Source organism: Schistocerca serialis, chromosome 6 (genome assembly GCF_023864345.2).
Source record: "Schistocerca serialis cubense isolate TAMUIC-IGC-003099 chromosome 6, iqSchSeri2.2, whole genome shotgun sequence".
Taxonomy (NCBI): Eukaryota; Metazoa; Arthropoda; class Insecta; order Orthoptera; family Acrididae; genus Schistocerca; species Schistocerca serialis.
In genome coordinates, this window is record NC_064643.1 from 274,397,667 (window position 1) to 274,415,810 (window position 18,144).

At 37.1% G+C, this 18,144-nt stretch overlaps 1 protein-coding gene across 5 annotated transcripts in view; it reads left to right on the forward strand.

Annotated features, from left to right (window-relative positions):
* Window positions 1-16,444, forward strand: part of LOC126485080 (aldehyde dehydrogenase, dimeric NADP-preferring-like) — a 363,030-nt gene extending 346,586 nt beyond the window's left edge. For all 5 annotated transcript variants that reach the window (XM_050108684.1, XM_050108683.1, XM_050108686.1 and 2 more), the window contains one exon: window positions 16,035-16,444. Coding sequence is in view for 1 of the 5 variants with exons in the window: in XM_050108686.1 (XP_049964643.1) it covers window positions 16,035-16,058 (24 nt within the window). In the remaining 4 variants the exon portion in view is untranslated. The remainder of the gene's footprint in view (window positions 1-16,034) is intronic.
* The last annotated feature ends 1,700 nt before the right edge of the window (window positions 16,445-18,144 follow it).

The following is an 18,144-nucleotide window of genomic DNA, read 5'->3' on the forward strand; positions in this document are numbered from 1 at the left end:
ACGTTGGCAAAGAAGTCTTCTGTATGTGGCACCGGGTACTGATCTGGGATGCTTGTCGTGTTGAGCTGCCGGTAATTGCCACATGGACACTATCCATTCTTCTTAGGTACTATATGGATTGGGATGCCCAGCTGCTACTGAAACTTAGCAAATGCCCATTGACAGCATGCTGTGGAATTCCTGCTTCATCACTCACAACTCCTCAGGCGTCAAACATCTAGGTGTAGCGTGAGATGGCGGGCTTGGCATGGTCAAAATGTGATGCACCATTGCGTGTTTAACCAGCAGAAGAGTGGGTGACTGCTGCGTGATTTCGGGAAATTCTTTTGGTAATCATGTGTATGGCATTTCTCCTGGAACCGTACATACTGTCATCAGAGTGATGCAGGTTTGTAGTGGAATCGATATGCTGCTTGCATTGGAGGTCAGGTACTAGATTATAAAAGGATAAGAAGTTGGCTCCTATGATAGACTGTGATATATCTGCTACTGTGAAGTGCCACTCAAATGCATGGCATAGTCCAAGGTTAAACAACAATGATACCTGACCGTATGTTTTAATCTTAGAGCTTTTGGCGGCAAACAGACAAGAATCATCACAGTTCTGGCATGATACACAAGTTACTGGGTACAGGGACACTTCTGCTCCTGTGTCCACTAGGTATTATACTTTCATGTTGTGGTATCTGACAAAAAGTCTACATGCAGTACGGGTATGAATAGTTGTTGCTGCTACATTTTCCACTTCATGTTTCCACTTGCATGGTTGGGCACAAATTTTGTGCTGATGGCGAGTGGTTACGACTTATTGATGACTGATGGTGTGGTCGTTGACATGTGTCCGACTTTTGTCAGAATTTTTCGAGTGTCCGAGGCTAATCGAGACAACCAAATATTGCACAGCATTTCGTCGCTCACTGTGTTGCTTGCCAGTGTGTGCAAACGGCATAAAAGTTGTGATGGGATTTGATAGCTGAGCTCCTCAGTCCTCTCTAGTCGCTTCTCTTCCGATTGCGACAGGCGCATCACTAGCATATTTTTAATTGACGCATACTGTTCGGTATCTTGTACTTCAGCGGCTAAGTCTTCTGTTCGTGTTGCGATTACATAGCTATACTTTATTTCATCTCTTGATATCTGCGCAAGGACAAACTGGCTTTCAAACTGCGCAAACAACACCACTAGATTGCTGGAGTGTGTTGTGATGTTTAATTGTAACCCTATTAATTGTGCTCTTTCGCAGCTGGCTCTGTGATAACTGGCGAGTTGTCCATCTTTGTGTGAGAATGAGCGCACTGCGGCTGATGTGGACGTAATGAATGTTCATGTTGTCATGCATGTGGATCACTGAACCTGACGCGATCATGTTATTGTGTTATCGTCGGTGTCACTGAATATGTGTTATCTGATAGAATTGAACATTTATTTCCACATAAAACACATCTATACAAGATAGCTTACAAGTGTGGAAGGCTTAACAGTTACTGTAAAGAGCGGCATGGAACAGTCTATATCTCTAATGTCAAAGAGTAACTATAATAACAAATACTAGTTACACAGTATGTTTATAAATCCAGTGTACACTCACATTTGCAGGGACAGAATGAGGTGCTACAAAGTGATAAGTGTCAGATAAAATCTTAGGAACACTTGAACTACATAAATATCTAAAGGACTATGATTAAAATGGAAACAAACAAAAAGTTAGTAACATAATTTAAAAAATACACAATTAGTTAATCACATACAGTGGAATAGAATAAAAGATGTAATGTGATGGATGTGACTGCTTATTTTGACACAACATCTCAGAGTGCAGCTTCAAGTCACTGCTGGGGTTATGGCACTATCCATGTTCTTAAGATTTGAGTGATGTATTGATTATTATGGCCACCATTGTTGAAAATAATTATTCATACAAATAAATGGTAGCATATGGCAGGACAACTGTGATTGTTAAATCTGACAGTACCAGAAATTTTGCCTGCACATCAAACCAGAAACTGTTAATGTTTCTTTTCTTGAAAATTAAGTTCGTGATTTCTGTTCACAGGACAAGTGTCCATGCTCTTCCTGAGATTTTAACAAGAGATGTTTCACACGATCCACTCCTAAGGCAAAAGAATTCTGAATCCATTCTAACAGATTACTGTACACTCGTGGTAAAAAAATAATTCTGATATTAATTTTCAACCATATCAATGATCAATTATGGTACTCTTAACCAAATCATAATCAGACTACTGCTCTGCAGCAGTGTGTGCACTGATCTACATCTACGTCTACATGACTTCTCTGCAATTCACACTTAAATTTCATTAATCCATTATCACACTATTTCTCTATCATTCCACTATTGAACAGAGTGCAGGAAAAACAAGCACTTACAGCTTTCTGTACAAGCACTGATTCCTCTTACTTTATTGTGATGTTTGTGTCTCCCAATACAGGTGGGCATCTACAAAATATTTTTCCATTTCACATAGAGCTCCTGGGACAGTTCACGTAGTGTGGTGGCTCGGGACTCAAACCTGCCACCTTTGCATTTCGTGGCCAAATGCTCTACTGACTGAGCTACCCAAACACAATTCATGACCTGTCCTCACACTTTTATTTCTGCTAGTGCCTCATCTTTTACCTTCCAAACTTCGCAGCATTGCTCTTGCGAAATTTGTGGGACTAATACTCCTGGAAGAAAAGATATTGTGGAGACATGGTGTAGCAACAGCCTGGGTGATAGTTTCCAGAATGAATTATCACTCTGCATTGGCAGATTAAAACTGTGTGCTGGACTGGGACTCAAACCTGAGACCCGTCTTCCAGGAGGTAGTCCCATAAGTTCAATAGGAGATAGTCCCATAAGTTCAATAGAAGATCTTATGTGAAGTTTGGAAGGTATGTGATGAAGTACTGGCTGAAGTAAAGCTATAAGGTAGATAAAGCTATAAGGTCTGGCACACAGTTTTAATTTGCCAGAAAGTTTTGTAATCAAATTTACAATCAATAAAGCTGTCAGCACATGAAACATTTCACGTGAATTACTTTCCGCATTATGCTTCCAAATTGTTCAATTCCTTCTTAAAAACCCGAATCTTACATTTCAGTGTAAAGATAATGTTTCTATCTCTACAGCAACATATTATAGTATGCATAATTGTTACAGCAAGTTTGCATTGTATAGAAATCAGCATATTTACAATTATTTTGAAATAAAAATAGTGTAGCTTCATTTTTTAACTCTTCAGAGCTGCTTGACAACCATTGCCAGTACACATTAAATATCTGCTGAAATTTGATTCCTTTTTATAACGCAGATTTGCGAAGGGACAGCTATGAAGTTCACAACTCTTAATCAGACTGATAATATTAATTGCATTTCGGAAAAGCATTCAAATCTGCAGAAATTTCCTTAGCCACTGAAGCTTCTTGATTAATCACAAAATGAGTAATACATAGTAGAACTGTTGTGTGCAAATTTAACATGAAATGCTGCTATTCTTCCTCTAATTGCTACTGGACTATTGGTTCATAATCCAATACATTTATTCCGTTGCAAAATGTTCTCTCTCTCTCTCTCTCTCTTTAAATAATCTCCTCACACATAAAGTGCACTATTGACACAACAAAAGAGAATATCTTCATGCATACTCTCAGCATTACAAAACCTGATGTTAGCATCAGGAGAATTGCAAATTTTCATCTTCATTTAATTCTTGCTGTAACTTGGTCACACTGGTCACTGCAAATTTCCAAAATATGTCTACCTACTGTATAATTTAATAGAGAATTTTTTAAATTTGTCTATGGATCTATGGGACTCAATAGACTCATTTTGATCTTCAGAGATTCCAGTGGCTGTTTAAAACACTTTGCACATTTTTTGGGTTGGGGAGCATGTTTTGTAAGTGCGAACATCTGTGTCTTCACTGTTTGTGAAGGTAAAAGTAAATACATATTGGGGAAATGTTTAATCATATTTTCTTTTTTGCCTGTCAAGGCACAATGTCTGTAGTTCTGTCTGCACCTACTTGTTGCAGCTGGATGGTCATGGTGCTGCAGGATCTATAGCTTCAAGGTTACCTGTTGGCTTGGTCTTTGACAGATATCATCATCATTATTATTATTATTACTAGTATTATTAGTATTATTATCTTCACTTTCTCAGACGTTAAGTCCGGTTAAAAATGGAGTGACGCGGACCTTGATCAAGCGTCACTTACTTTTAACTGTACGGTATGTGTTATATTGCATTTAGGAACTTTCGGGTAATTGAACATGTATCAATAATTACGGATTTCTGTAGCTGTATATATATGTTTGGATGTAGCTGTATTGCATTGATGTACTGGTGGATATTGTGTGGTATGACTCCTGTAGTTGATAGTATAATTGGTATGATGTCAACTTTATCCTGATGCCACATGTCTTTGACTTCCTCAGCCAGTTGGATGTATTTTTCAATTTTTTCTCCTGTTTTCTTTTGTGTATTTGTTGTATTGGGTATGGATATTTCGATTAGTTGTGTTAATTTCTTCTTTTTATTGGTGAGTATGATGTCAGGTTTGTTATGTGGCGTTGTTTTATCTGTTATAATGGTTCTGTTCCAGTATAATTTGTATTCATCATTCTCCAGTACATTTTGTGGTGTATACTTGTATGTAGGAATGTGTTGTTTTAAAAGTTTATGTTGTAAGGCAAGCTGTTGATGTATTATTTTTGCGACATTGTCATGTCTTCTGGGGTATTCTGTATTTGCTAGTATGGCACATCCGCTTGTGATGTGATCTACTGTTTCTATTTGTTGTTTACAAAGTCTGCATTTATCCGTTGTGGTATTGGGATCTTTAATAATATGCTTGCTGTAATACCTGGTGTTTATTGTTTGATCCTGTATTGCAATCATGAATCCTTCCGTCTCACTGTATATATTGCCTTTTCTTAGCCATATGTTGGCTGCGTCTTGATAGATGTGTGGCTGTGTTAGCTGATACGGGTGCTTGCCATGAAGTGTTTTCTTTTTCCAATTTACTTTCTTCGTATCTGTTGATGTTATGTGATCTAAAGGGTTGTAGAAGTGGTTATGAAATTGCAGTGGTGTAGCCGATGTATTTATATGAGTGATTGCCTTATGTATTTTGCTAGTTTCTGCTCGTTCTAGAAAGAATTTTCTTAAATTGTCTACCTGTCCATAATGTAGGTTTTTTATGTCGATAAATCCCCTTCCTCCTTCCTTTCTGCTTAATGTGAATCTTTCTGTTGCTGAATGTATGTGATGTATATTTGTGGCATTGTGATCGTGTTAGTGTATTGAGTGCTTCTAGGTCTGTGTTACTCCATTTCACTACTCCAAATGAGTAGGTCAATATTGGTATGGCATAGGTATTTACAGCTTTTGTCTTGTTTCTTGCTGTCAATTCTGTTTTCAGTATTTTTGTTAGTCTTTGTCTATATTTTTCTTTTAGTTCTTCTTTGATATTTGTATTATCTATTCCTATTTTTTGTCTGTATCCTAGATATTTATAGGCATCCATTTTTTCCATCGCTTCTATGCAGTCGCTGTGGTTATCCAATATGTAATCTTCTTGTTTAGTATGTTTTCCCTTGACTATGCTATTTTTCTTACATTTGTCTGTTCCAAAAGCCATACTTATATCATTGCTGAATCCTTCTGTTATCTTTAGTAATTGGTTGAGTTGTTGATTTGTTGCTGCCAGTAGTTTTAGATCATCCATGTATAGCAAATGTGTGATTTTGTGTGGGTATGTTCCAGTAATATTGTATCCATAATTTGTATTATTTAGCATGTTGGATAGTGGGTTCAGAGCGAGGCAGAACCAGAAAGGACTTAATGAGTCTCCTTGGTATATTCCACGCTTAATCTGTATTGGCTGTGATGTGATATTATTTGAATTTGTTTGGATATTAAGTGTGGTTTTCCAATTTTTCATTACTATGTTTAGGAACTGTATCAATTTAGGATCTACTTTGTATATTTCCAATATTTGTAGTAACCATGAGTGGGGTACACTATCAAAAGCTTTTCGGTAATCAATGTATGCGTAGTGTAGCGACCTTTGTTTAGTTTTAGCTTGATATGTCACCTCTGCATCTATCATCAGTTGCTCTTTACATCCTCGTGCTCCTTTGCAACAGCCTTTTTGTTCTTCATTTATAATTTTGTTCTGTGTTGTATGTGTCATTAATTTCTGTTTAATGACTGAAGTTAATATTTTGTATATTGTTGGTAGGCATGTTATGGGGCGATATTTAGCTGGGTTTGCTGTGTCTGCTTGATCTTTAGGTTTCAGATATGTTATTCCGTGTGTAAGTGTATCAGGGAATGTGTATGGGTCTGCAATGTAACTGTTAAATAATTTAGTTAGATGTGAATGTGTTGAGGTGAAATTCTTTAACCAGAAATTTGCTATTTTGTCATTTCCAGGGGCTTTCCAATTGTGAGTAGAATTAATTGCTGGGGTGACTTCATGTTGCAAAATTATCACTTCAGGCATTTGTGGTATCATCTTGTATGTGTCTGTTTCTGCTTGTATCCACCGTGCATGCCTGTTATGTTGTACCGGGTTTGACCATATGTTGCTCCAGAAGTGTTCCATGTCTGTTATGTTTGGTGGATTGTTTATTTTAATGTGTGTGTTATCTATTGTCTGGTAAAATTTCTTTTGGTTTGTGTTGAATGTTTGGTTTTGTTTCCTCCTATTTTCACTTTTTTTGTGTTTTCTGAGTCGTTTGGCTAATGCTTGTAATTTCTGCTTCTTTTCGTCTAATTGCTCTGTCGCTTCTTGTTGTGAGATTTTACCTAACCTTTTTCGTTTTTTTTCCGAGATTTCATTTCTTATAAATTGTGTTAGCTGTCCGATGTCTTTTCTCAGTTTTTCTATTTTGATCTGTAGCCTGTGTTGCCATGCTGGTTTTGTGGGTTTCTTCTGTGTGTTGGTTGGTTCTGATCTCTGCCTAGTGTGTATATTTAGTGTAGTGAGTCCTCCTATATAAACCAGTAGTTGTAACTCTTCCATAGTTGTATTTTCATTTATTTTGTTGTGTATGACTGTGTTGATAGTTTTTATTGTTGTTTCGACTTGTGGGTTATTTGGTGGTCTACGCAAGAATGGTCTAATGTCTGTATTTGTGTCTTTGTATTCTATATATGTTAGCTGAAATTTTTCTTCTATATCTAACATCTGTGTCACTTCGTGTTCTATTTGTGCTTGTTCTGGTGGCTGTCTTAAGATTTCGTTTTCCTCTGATTGTTTAATTGGTGCATGTTGTTCTTTGTTTGTTTGCTCTGGGATGTTTGAGTCCATTACTGTATTTTCTTCTTCTTCTGATTGCACATTATTTTGTTCCAGTATTTGTTGTACTTGATGTTTGATGTTTTCTAATTCTGACTGGGGTATCCTGTTATTTTTTATTATTACACGGATCTGATCAGCTAATCGTTGTTCTGTTAAAAATTTTAATTCTGGGTATCTGGTAATAAATGTTGTGTATACTTGTGATCTGTATCCAGTTGTGTTGGTTCCTAGGTTTGTTGCTTGGTAATAACAGAACATGAGGTGTCGATTAACTTCATCTGACCATCTCATCCTCTGTCTTTGTTTTCCTTCTAGGGTGGTTGCAGGAAGCATATCCTGCAAAACACCTCTATTTGGATTTAAATCATTTTCCAGTTGGCTAGCAGTGTCGTTACCATTGTGGGCGGGCATAGGGTTCAAGCGTCGTCCCCGACCTTGACGGCGCTTGTCCGAGGCTTCTTTAGTTCTGTCCTGAACCAACTAATCACACTAAAAGGGGGGTTAGCCCTATTAGTGGTTTGTTCTTTTCGTCGCCTTTTACGACTGGCAGAACATACCGGAGGCCGATTCTTTTCCCGGGCCTCCACGGGGTTTAGTATTATTATTATTATTATTATTATTATTATTATTATTATTATTATTTTCTGAAACAATGGTAGCCCATAACTCAACATGATTCACTCACTTGTTTCTGACTTTGAATACTTAAGGACAATAAAAATGCTGGGCTTTGTTGCGTAGAATACTGCATATTGCGCAGTGAACTTCTAAATAGATAAAAGTTGTCAGAAAGTGAGCAGCTTCTCAATACAGCTAACACAAGAAGTCACAAACTTTTACTAAATCTTTGCACACAATTTTTTCGAAATCATTATGTAACCTGAAACTTCCTGGCAGATTAAAACTGTGTGCCGGACCGAGACTCGAAATCGGGACCTTTGCCTTTCGCGGGCAAGTGCTCTACCGACTGAGCTACCCAAGCACGACTCACGCCCCGTCCTCACAGCTTTACTTCTGCCAGTACCTCGTCTCCTATTATGTAACTTCCTAAAATGTTCATGTGGCTCCTCCAGGTTGAGAAGCCCCAGACTTCTTGATATAGTGTCAAATAGGACATACAGACTGTAGCATCAGTAACGCAATGAAGTAACCAGTTGAAAGTATTTGGTACTAGTAGCAAAAAGTTCTAGTAAACATGGCTCAGCAAAATATTTAAGTTGAAATTTGTTTTGTCAGCCATTCTTGAATTCATTGTTAATAAACATCATCCTAACAATCCTGGTTAAAAGTTCTACTTCGTTAGAAGTAAGAATGTTTTTTAATTTTCAAGGAATACTGCCCTGAATTAGTATGTTACACTGATTTGCTGCAATTACTCTATACTTGTACCAGTTAAAAAGAGCTGTTCAAAGTGTCTTCCTCAAAGTTCAGTACTCAGCACATCGTTTGAAATTCTTTTGAGCAATTCCGAAATATTTTCAAATTGTCGACAAACCTTTACAATTTTCTGCATATTGTGGAGAAAATGCATCTTGGTGTACTTTGTGAAATTATAGACCATGTATTTATACAATTTGTCCAAAATAACCTAACTGAATTGATGTCCAATTATTTCACCCCAGAACAACTCGATTTACTTTGGAATTGTGTGGATGCAGAGAATGTGATTCCATCTAGTCACTAAATTATGTAAATCACACACAATTCTCTTACTAATCCCGTAAACATGGTAGGATTAGACTTGTTCACGTATCTCTTTAATCAACAACCACCAAGCTGTTACTTGTGAAAGTGTGGTAACATGAATCTAAGTACTATGTAAACATAACATGCAGCAATTGTTTGGCAACTATCACATTCAGTTTGCCCTTGCTGTAGAAGCTTAAACCAATAGTGAACAGGAAGCTTTAATTCTGTTGGTCGGCACCCAGAACCTAATGGCGGACACCGCAATATATTGAGGTATGCCAACTCACTTTGATCATAATGGTGCACACACATTTGTAACACTCCACTCCAAAAGGCACATAAAACATTACACATGCAATTGCAGCAGCATTTATTTAAAAGAAAGAGTTCATTTAAGTAAAAGAAAAATACTTATGACTAATGATGGGTCAAAAAAGCTACATTGAATGTTAATAGTTCACTTCAAGCATTTTTGTTTACATAGCAAAAGTTATGAAATGGCAAAGAAAAACAATAGCTTTATAATGAAACAAATGATTTACATTCTGGACTGTTGAATTTTGTTAGTTTGAGCTTGGAAAAGCACTTAGCTGTTTGTTGTTGGAAACATGTTGCGGCATGTTGAGATGACAGCAGAGGCTTGTGATGTTACAAACGAAGTTATTGCAGCAACTCCATTTGTCATATTTTCACAACATAGTATGCTAGTGAAGTCTCTTCTCGGTTGGGCTGCAAAGTCATCTGCAGTGGCGTTTAACAGGCCACTGGCTGAATAGATGTAATTATTGATGATAATGCATAGGTTTAGCATGTCACATTTATTACTTGTTAGGCACACCTAATTCTCGTTTCAGTACTTCATACATTGTTTGTGATAATTTTGAACTGCAATATCACTGTCCGTCACATTTTCAGATGACTACGTCAATCACAAATTCACAGTCAGTAAAATCACTCTTACACATGATCCATAATTGTAATTATGCTCACAGTGACAGTTAATGCTTCAAAAACTTGATTGTTCATTAAGGAGACAAATATATCACACAGTTTTATGGGGCCTTGGCTCTTACGGTGTGGTGTATTGTTAAAAGCTGCTTCATTCACACGGCAGCAATAACTATTAATATCTAAACGTGAAAGGATTCTCAGTACTAGTGGAGAGAGCGTCCAGTTAGTAATCCCCAAACTGTACGATCTCTCTGTTCATAATGATCACTTCAGTTTTCATTACACACTGCAATGGTAATCCTCAGATCAGTAATACACGTCTTGCCATATTGCTGCACACACACACACACATTGGCTGACACGCCCTCATTGTATATCGCTGCTCAGCTATTACTCTCAATCTGTGCTTTCATGCCTATGATTTACATAGCTGTTCTTCACGACATAATATTACAAATGCAGATAAAATATACAAAAGCAGATAAAATAAACAAAAGAATCCAAAGTCTTTCCATATTCAAGTAACAATAAGAAAACATATTTATCATTAGAGAAAAGGAATAAACTAATTTTTTTTTTTTTTTTTTTCGATGAAATTTTTAGCAGGATGTATACCCAAAAATTTATAACATTTTATCTTCTTCACTGACTCCTGTTAATGTCTTGCATCAATTGTTAGTGGTGGTTCTACTGTCGCTATCTCCCCGAAAGCAATAATTGTAGCATTTGTCATCTGTAACGAGTACAAACTTTGTTTTATGTATGGTAAGTGGATGGTGGTGTCAGTTATATAAGAAGTAAGGTTTGACCCATAGTTGAATCTTATGATGCTGTGTTGGAGTGACCCATTACTCCAGTTGCTAAAATCAGATTCAGATCAGTTGTTTATAATACAAGTAATTTAAAACTTCCAATATTTTCTAAAATATGTAAATGATGATTTCGGTTGAGAAACTATTGTGGGACACACATTTGATGTAATAAGAAAATTTTTCCTACTTAAATGTGACATCACTTTTGAGTATTGAAGAAAAGACTTTTTAAATGCTTAGCATAAGAGCTGATGTTTCTATACTAGCTGACTAGTTTTGAGCTTTGCATGTTTTCACACACCACTTATTACAGAGAACAAAATTTGTTATGTGCGGATGTGTCAAATGTGGTTAATAAAGGTATCGGAATGGTTTATATGGTAAGCACTTACATATTTGTATTTTTTATATGTGTGGTGTAAATGGTTCTACTTATGTCGTCACACTTAAATGTATGTCATATTGACGTTAAAAATGCCGCAGTTGTATTTAAATCATACTGTATTACATTAATGTATGTGCATAAAATATATTTTTCTTAATTATGATACCGTAATTATCCACTTTGGTAATGCAAGTAAGTGTGGAGGCATAGAAATTGTAGAGGGAGACCAAGGCATGAGTACAGTAAGTGAGTCCAAATAGATGTCAGTTGTAATAGTTATACAGAGATGAAGAGGCTTGCGTGGGATAGACTAGCTGGAGAGCTGCATAAAATCAGTCTTCGGACTGAAGACCACTGAAAAAACAAAATAAAACAAAACAAAAACAACAACAATGAAAAATTATTGCTTCAAGCTGTAATTTTGTAGAATAAATGATTCTGTGGTATCTATCATTTGGCTGAAGCCTATATCATGATGGCAGGAAACAGTATTAAATGTCCGGTAATATGACTAAACATAACTGCTTAATAGTACATACAAAAGTGTCTTACAATTATTGAATGTTCATGGTATTCAGAAGGCAAAATGCTTTATCTAAAATAACATAGAATATAAATTTCTTTGTGTGGCATGTTGATTTATAGTTAAAACTGTGGATGTATCATGCACATAGCTGCTCACATATGTCATATCTTCCACTAAAATGAAGCTGTAACCATCTTCTAGACTTCTAATATTTAACATAATACAAACTGGGAATTATTTCATGTGTTGCCATGATATTGATGCTGTTATGTTCCCATATTGATATGGTGTTCTTCAACTGTCATATGTAAAATGAACCATGGACCTTGCAGTTGGTGGTGAGGCTTGCGTGCCTCAGCGATACAGATAGCCATACCGTAGGTGCAACCACAACGGAGGGGTATCTGTTGAGAGGCCAGACAAACGTGTGGTTCCTGAAGAGGGGCAGCAGCCTTTTCAGTAGTTGCAAGGGCAACAGTCTGGATGATTGACTGATCTGGCCTTGTAACAATAACCAAAACGGCCTTGCTGTGCTGGTACTGCGAACGGCTGAAAGTAAGGGGAAACTACGGCCGTAATTTTTCCCGAGGGCATGCAGCTTTACTGTATGATTAAATGATGATGGCATCATCTTGGGTAAAATATTCCGGAGGTAAAATAGTCCCCCATTCGGATCTCCGGGCGGGGACTACTCAAGAGGATGTTGTTATCAGGAGAAAGAAAACTGGCGTTCTACGATCGGAGTGTGGAATGTCAGATCCCTTAATTGGGCAGGTAGGTTAGAAAATTTAAAAAGGGAAATGGATAGATTAAAGTTAGATATTGTGGGAATTAGTGAAGTTCGGTGGCAGAAGGAACAAGTCTTCTGGTTAGATGACTACAGGGTTATAAACACAAAATCAAAAAGGGGTAATGCAGTACTAGGTTTAATAATGAATAGGAAAATAGGAATGCGGGTAAGCTACTACAAACAGCATAGTGAACGCATTATTGTGGCCAAGATAGATACGAAGCCCACATCTACTACAGTAGTACAAGTTTATATGCCAACTAGCTCTGCAGATGATGAAGAAATTGAAGAAATGTATGATGAATCATAGTTAACACTTGGTTCAAGAATCATAAATGAAGGCTGTATACATGGAAGAAGCCTGGAGATACTGACAGGTTTCAGATAGATTATATAATGGTAAGACAGAGATTTAGGAACCAGGTTTTAAATTGTAAGACATTTCCAGGGGCAGATGTGGACTCTGACCACAATCTATTGGTTATGACCTGTAGATTAAAACTGAAGAAACTGCAAAAAGGTGGGAATTTAAGGAGATGGGACCTGGACAAACTGAAAGAACCAGAGGTTGTACAGAGTTCCAGGGAGAGCATAAGGGAACAATTGACAGGAATGGGGGAAAGAAATACAGTAGAAGAAGAATGGGTAGCTTTGAGGGATGAAGTAGTGAAGGCAGCAGAGGATCAAGTAGCTAAAAAGATGAGGGCTAGTAGAAATCCTTGGGTAACAGAAGAAATATTGAATTTAATTGATGAAAGGAGAAAATATAAAAATGCAGTAAATGAAGCAGGCAAAAAGGAATACAAACGTCTCAAAAATGAGATCGACAGGAAATGCAAAATGGCTAAGCAGGGATGGCTAGAAGACAAATGTAAGGATGTAGAGGCTTATCTCACGAGGGGTAAGATAGATACTGCCTACAGGAAAATTAAAGAGACCTTTGGAGATAAGAGAACCACTTGTATGAACATAAAGAGCTCAGATGGAAACCCAGTTCTAAGCAAAGAAAGGAAAGCAGAAAGGTGGAAGGAGTATATAGAGGGCCTATACAAGGGCGATGTACTTGAGGACAATATTGTGGAAATGGAAGAGGATGTAGATGAAGATGAAATGGGAGATATGATACTGCGTGAAGAGTTTGACAGAGCACTGAAAGACCTGAGTCGAAACAAGGCCCCCGGAGTAGACAACATTCCATTGGAACTACTGACGGCCTTGGGAGAGCCAGTCCTGACAAAACTCTACCATCTGGTGAGCAAGATGTATGAAACAGGCGAAATAGCCTCAGACTTCAAGAAGAATATAATAATTCCAATCCCAAAGAAAGCAGGTGTTGACAGATGTGAAAATTACCGAACTATCAGTTTAATAAGTCACAGCTGCAAAATACTAACGTGAATTCTTTACAGACGAATGGAAAAACTAGTAGGAGCCGACCTCGGGGCAGATCAGTTTGGATTCCGTAGAAATGTCAGAACACGTGAGGCAATACTGACCCTACGACTTATCTTACAAGCTAGATTAAGGAAGGGCAAACCTATGTTTCTAGCATTTGTAGACTTAGGGAAAGCTTTTGACAATACTGGAATACACTCTTTCAAATTCTCAAGGTGGCAGGGGTAAAATACAGGGAGAGAAAGGCTATTTACAATTTGTACAGAAACCAGATGGCAGTTATGAGGCAAGGGACATGAAAGGGAAGCAGTGGTTGGGAAGGGAGTGAGACAGGGTTGTAGCCTATCCCCAATGTTATTCAATCTGTATATTGAGCAAGCAGTGAAGGAAACAAAAGAAAAATTCGGAGTAGGTATTAAAATCCATGGAGAAGAAATAAACACTTTGAGGTTCGCCGATGACATTGTAATTCTGTCAGACAGCAAAGGACTTGGAAGAGCAATTGAATGGAATGGACAGTGTCTTGAAAGGAGGATATAAGAGGAACATCAACAAATGCAAAACGAGGATAATGGAATGTAGTCGAATTAAGTCGGGTGATGCTGAGGGAATTAGGTTAGGAAATGAGACGCTTAAAGTAGTAAAGGAGTTTTGCTATTTGGGGAGCAAAATGACTGATGGTGGTTGAAGTAGAGAGGATATAAAATGTAGACTGGAAATGGCAAGGAAAGCGTTTCTGAAGAAGAGAAATTTGTTAACATCGAGTTTAGATTTAAGTATCAGGAAGTCATTTCTGAAAGTATTTGTATGGAGTGTAGCCATGTATGGAAGTGAAACATGGACGATAAACAGTTTGGACAAGAAGAGAATAGAAGCTTTCGAAATGTGGTGCTGCAGAAGAATGCTGAAGATTAGGTGGGTAGATCACATAACTAATGAGGAAGTATTGAATAGTATTGGGGAGAAGAGAAGTTTGTGGCACAACTTGACTAGAAGAAGGGATCGGTTGGTAGGACATGTTCTGAGGCATCAAGGGATCACCTATTTAGTATTGGAGGGCAGCGTGGAGGGTAAAAATCGTAGAGGGAGACCAAGAGACGAATACACTAAGCAGATTCAGAAGGATGTAGGTTGCAGTAGGAACTGGGAGATGAAGCAGCTTGCACAGGATAGAGTAGCATGGAGAGCTGCATCAAACCAGTCTCAGGACTGAAGACCACAACAACAACAAGAATGTAAAATTGCTTCTTTAATCCCTGTTTTGTCTGTTACAAAGTTTAACTGCACATTAGGTTGCTTGAAGAACTATGCAAAATGTGTTGGGTACCTGTAAATGTAAGCAAGGTAGATGTACTTAGACCATATGTTTTCCGGTGATTTTAGCTAACAATGTGACACTACATAGCTACATTTCTTGTGCTTGACTAGTGTCTATTGTCTTTATCATTGGCTTTTGTCATGCAAGGAAAGTCATCCTGTTCTTGAAGGCCTACTTTCAGTGACTCTTTTGTTTGTTTGTTTACAGCCCATTCTGGTTGAACCCAAAACCCACAGACAAAATTCTGGAGTTTGCTCAGGGATATTTTTTTGAATATTTTGTTATAAGGAACCTGTGCCCCTTTCAGTCTTGTCCCTCAACTTCACATTCAATACTGTATAGTTATGTCTCATGTTTATTCTTCCAGCAATGTTAGTTTTCTCTTAACAGTGATACATAAGAGTATGGACAGGTTCACTGATGAAGGTTGATCAATATGCACCTTATGGTTCACTGAATGCAATGGAAAAGCAGCAGTGACAACCTTTGCTGAATTGTTGCCAAAGCAACAGCGACCACATCACAGTACTTAAGCATCTTGTTTCATTGATTGCATATTACAGACTTTTTCACTGGTCTGAAGATCTTTTTATAGAAAGAAAGATAACTGGAAGAATTAACTTAATAAATTGTGACCTCATTTTACTGGAGACGACAGAGCCCTTATACCAGAATACTCGGAAAATATCACTGAACAAACTCTGAAATTCTTGGAGTAGTTCGTATTCACTCCTTATTTGCATCTTGTTTACAGAGTGCTGTATTTATTTAACACAAAGAAGTTGCAGACAGACAGCTTTACGGACCTATCTGGGGGCATACTATTAGTTTAATCTTTGTTTTATTTGTTTACAGGCTAGTGGAGTGGAGTCTGAATAAAGTACTGCAAATAACATCAACCTGTTGTATGCAGGTTCCAATTTCTGCAGTTATTACACAAACAGATAATGCTTTGGATTTGCTAAAGTGCTATTTTAAAGTGCTATAACTGCTCAATTTCTGACTGCTCAGGGGCAGCAGTGTCACCTATAAATGTAAAAGATACATCCTGAAAGGAAGGTATTACTGGGAATGCATCTCAAGTGGGCTGCATCTTGCTATAGATGAATTCTTGTGTCTGATAAATATTTTAAATATTTGTGTTTTATGTAAAACTTTGTCTAAATACATTAAGAACCCGGGAGCAGCCTTATAAGAGATTAGGAAAAGTCTGAATATTTGTACTGTGCATTTCTGTAATGTTCAATAAAATTTTGTCTTTTTGATAGTGTATTCTTTATTTAGTTAAAAATTGCTGTTGTTTGCTAACATAATGACACTGTATTTATAAGTGGGAGTACTGAGAAAAATAGACAAATTCTGAGGTTTTGTGAAGCTTCTCTAAGTGTTGAATTGTGCTGTCCTGTCATGACCAACCATACAAATCTTTGTCCTATTAGTGCAAGAATTTGTCTTTAAGGGTGTGGCTATGATTTTATATCATATATTGAACAGTAAGGCCTCGTAAAAAAAAAAGGTTGTTGCAAATATAAAATGAACAGTCACAGTTGACAGTTGTGTGCTGTTGATACAAGTAAGTCGTTTATAAACAACTGCAATTTTGGTGGATCCGCATGGATATCTGCTGTAAGCTAATATAGAAATTACAGTTTTTTTTACAAAAACAAAGAAATGGAATAAAACCCCATTCAGATGGACCTCAGAAAAAAATGCATTTTATTGTTTTCTATTGAATAAAGCTGTATTTTCTCTTCTATTGAATTAGCCTATGATTGGTCTTTGTTCTACACTATGTATTCCACAACATAGATACTTGGTCAAGGAAAAGAAATTGCAAAGATGAGCAGAAGTTTTTGCTGCGTGGTCAGTAAGACCAAATAAATTGAATAATAAAAGCATTACACTTTATTCTGGTGTTCATGAAAATGGTGCGTTTCCTTCCATATCAAAATTATTGTTTAACATATTGGTTTCCCTTATATTTTTAAATTTAGACATACCATATACATAACTACAGACCAAACAGGTATGTTAATGCAGATCGCAAATAATGGATGTGATACAGCACATGCTTAAGGGCACTAAGAAGTTAGGCGAAAGGCTAATGGCAATATAGGCCAGAAAATATGAAAGGCAAGCAGTAGTTGAGAAAGGAGTGAGATGGAGGTGTAAAATATCCCCTCTGTCATGCAGACTGTACATTGAACAAGCTGTGAAGAAAACCATTTAAATATTTGAAAATGTAATTAAAGTGCAGAGAAAAGAAAGAAAAACTTTGAGTTAGCCAAAGACAGAATTGCAATGTCAGTGATGCTAAGGACTTGAAAGAGCATTTGAATTGAATGGGTTTTCTCATGAAAAGAGGCTATGGTTGTTAACAAAAGTAAAACAAGGTAATGGAATGTAGTCGAATTAAATCGGGTGACGTTAAGAGGTTGGGAAATAAGACATTAAATATAGTAGTTAACTTTTGCTATTTGGACAGCAAAATAACTGATGACAGATGTAGGGAGGATACTGCAGACTGGCAGTAGAAAAAAAAAGTTTCGGCAGAAGTAGAGAAAATGTAAATGCAGACTGGCAGTACAGAGAAAAGTGTTTCTGAAAGAGACATTTGTTAATCTGAAATATGTATTTTAATGTTAAGAAGTCTTTTCTGAAGTTATTTGTCTTGGAGTGGAGAAGTGAAACACGGATTATAAACATTCCAGCAAGAAGGGAATAGAAGCTATTGAAATGTTGTGCAGGTGGAGAATGTGTAGACCGGATAATGAGGTATATATGGAAATAGATGCTAATACACAATACACTGTATCCATAGTAAATTTGTGCCAGTATCTGCAAGTTGCTTTCCTAAATAATTATCCAGGAAGTTCATTTAAAAAAAAGGGAAAAAAGATGAGCCATGTGTAGTGGCGCCACCAAACATCACCATGGAAAATGAGGATCCAGTACAGCATTACTA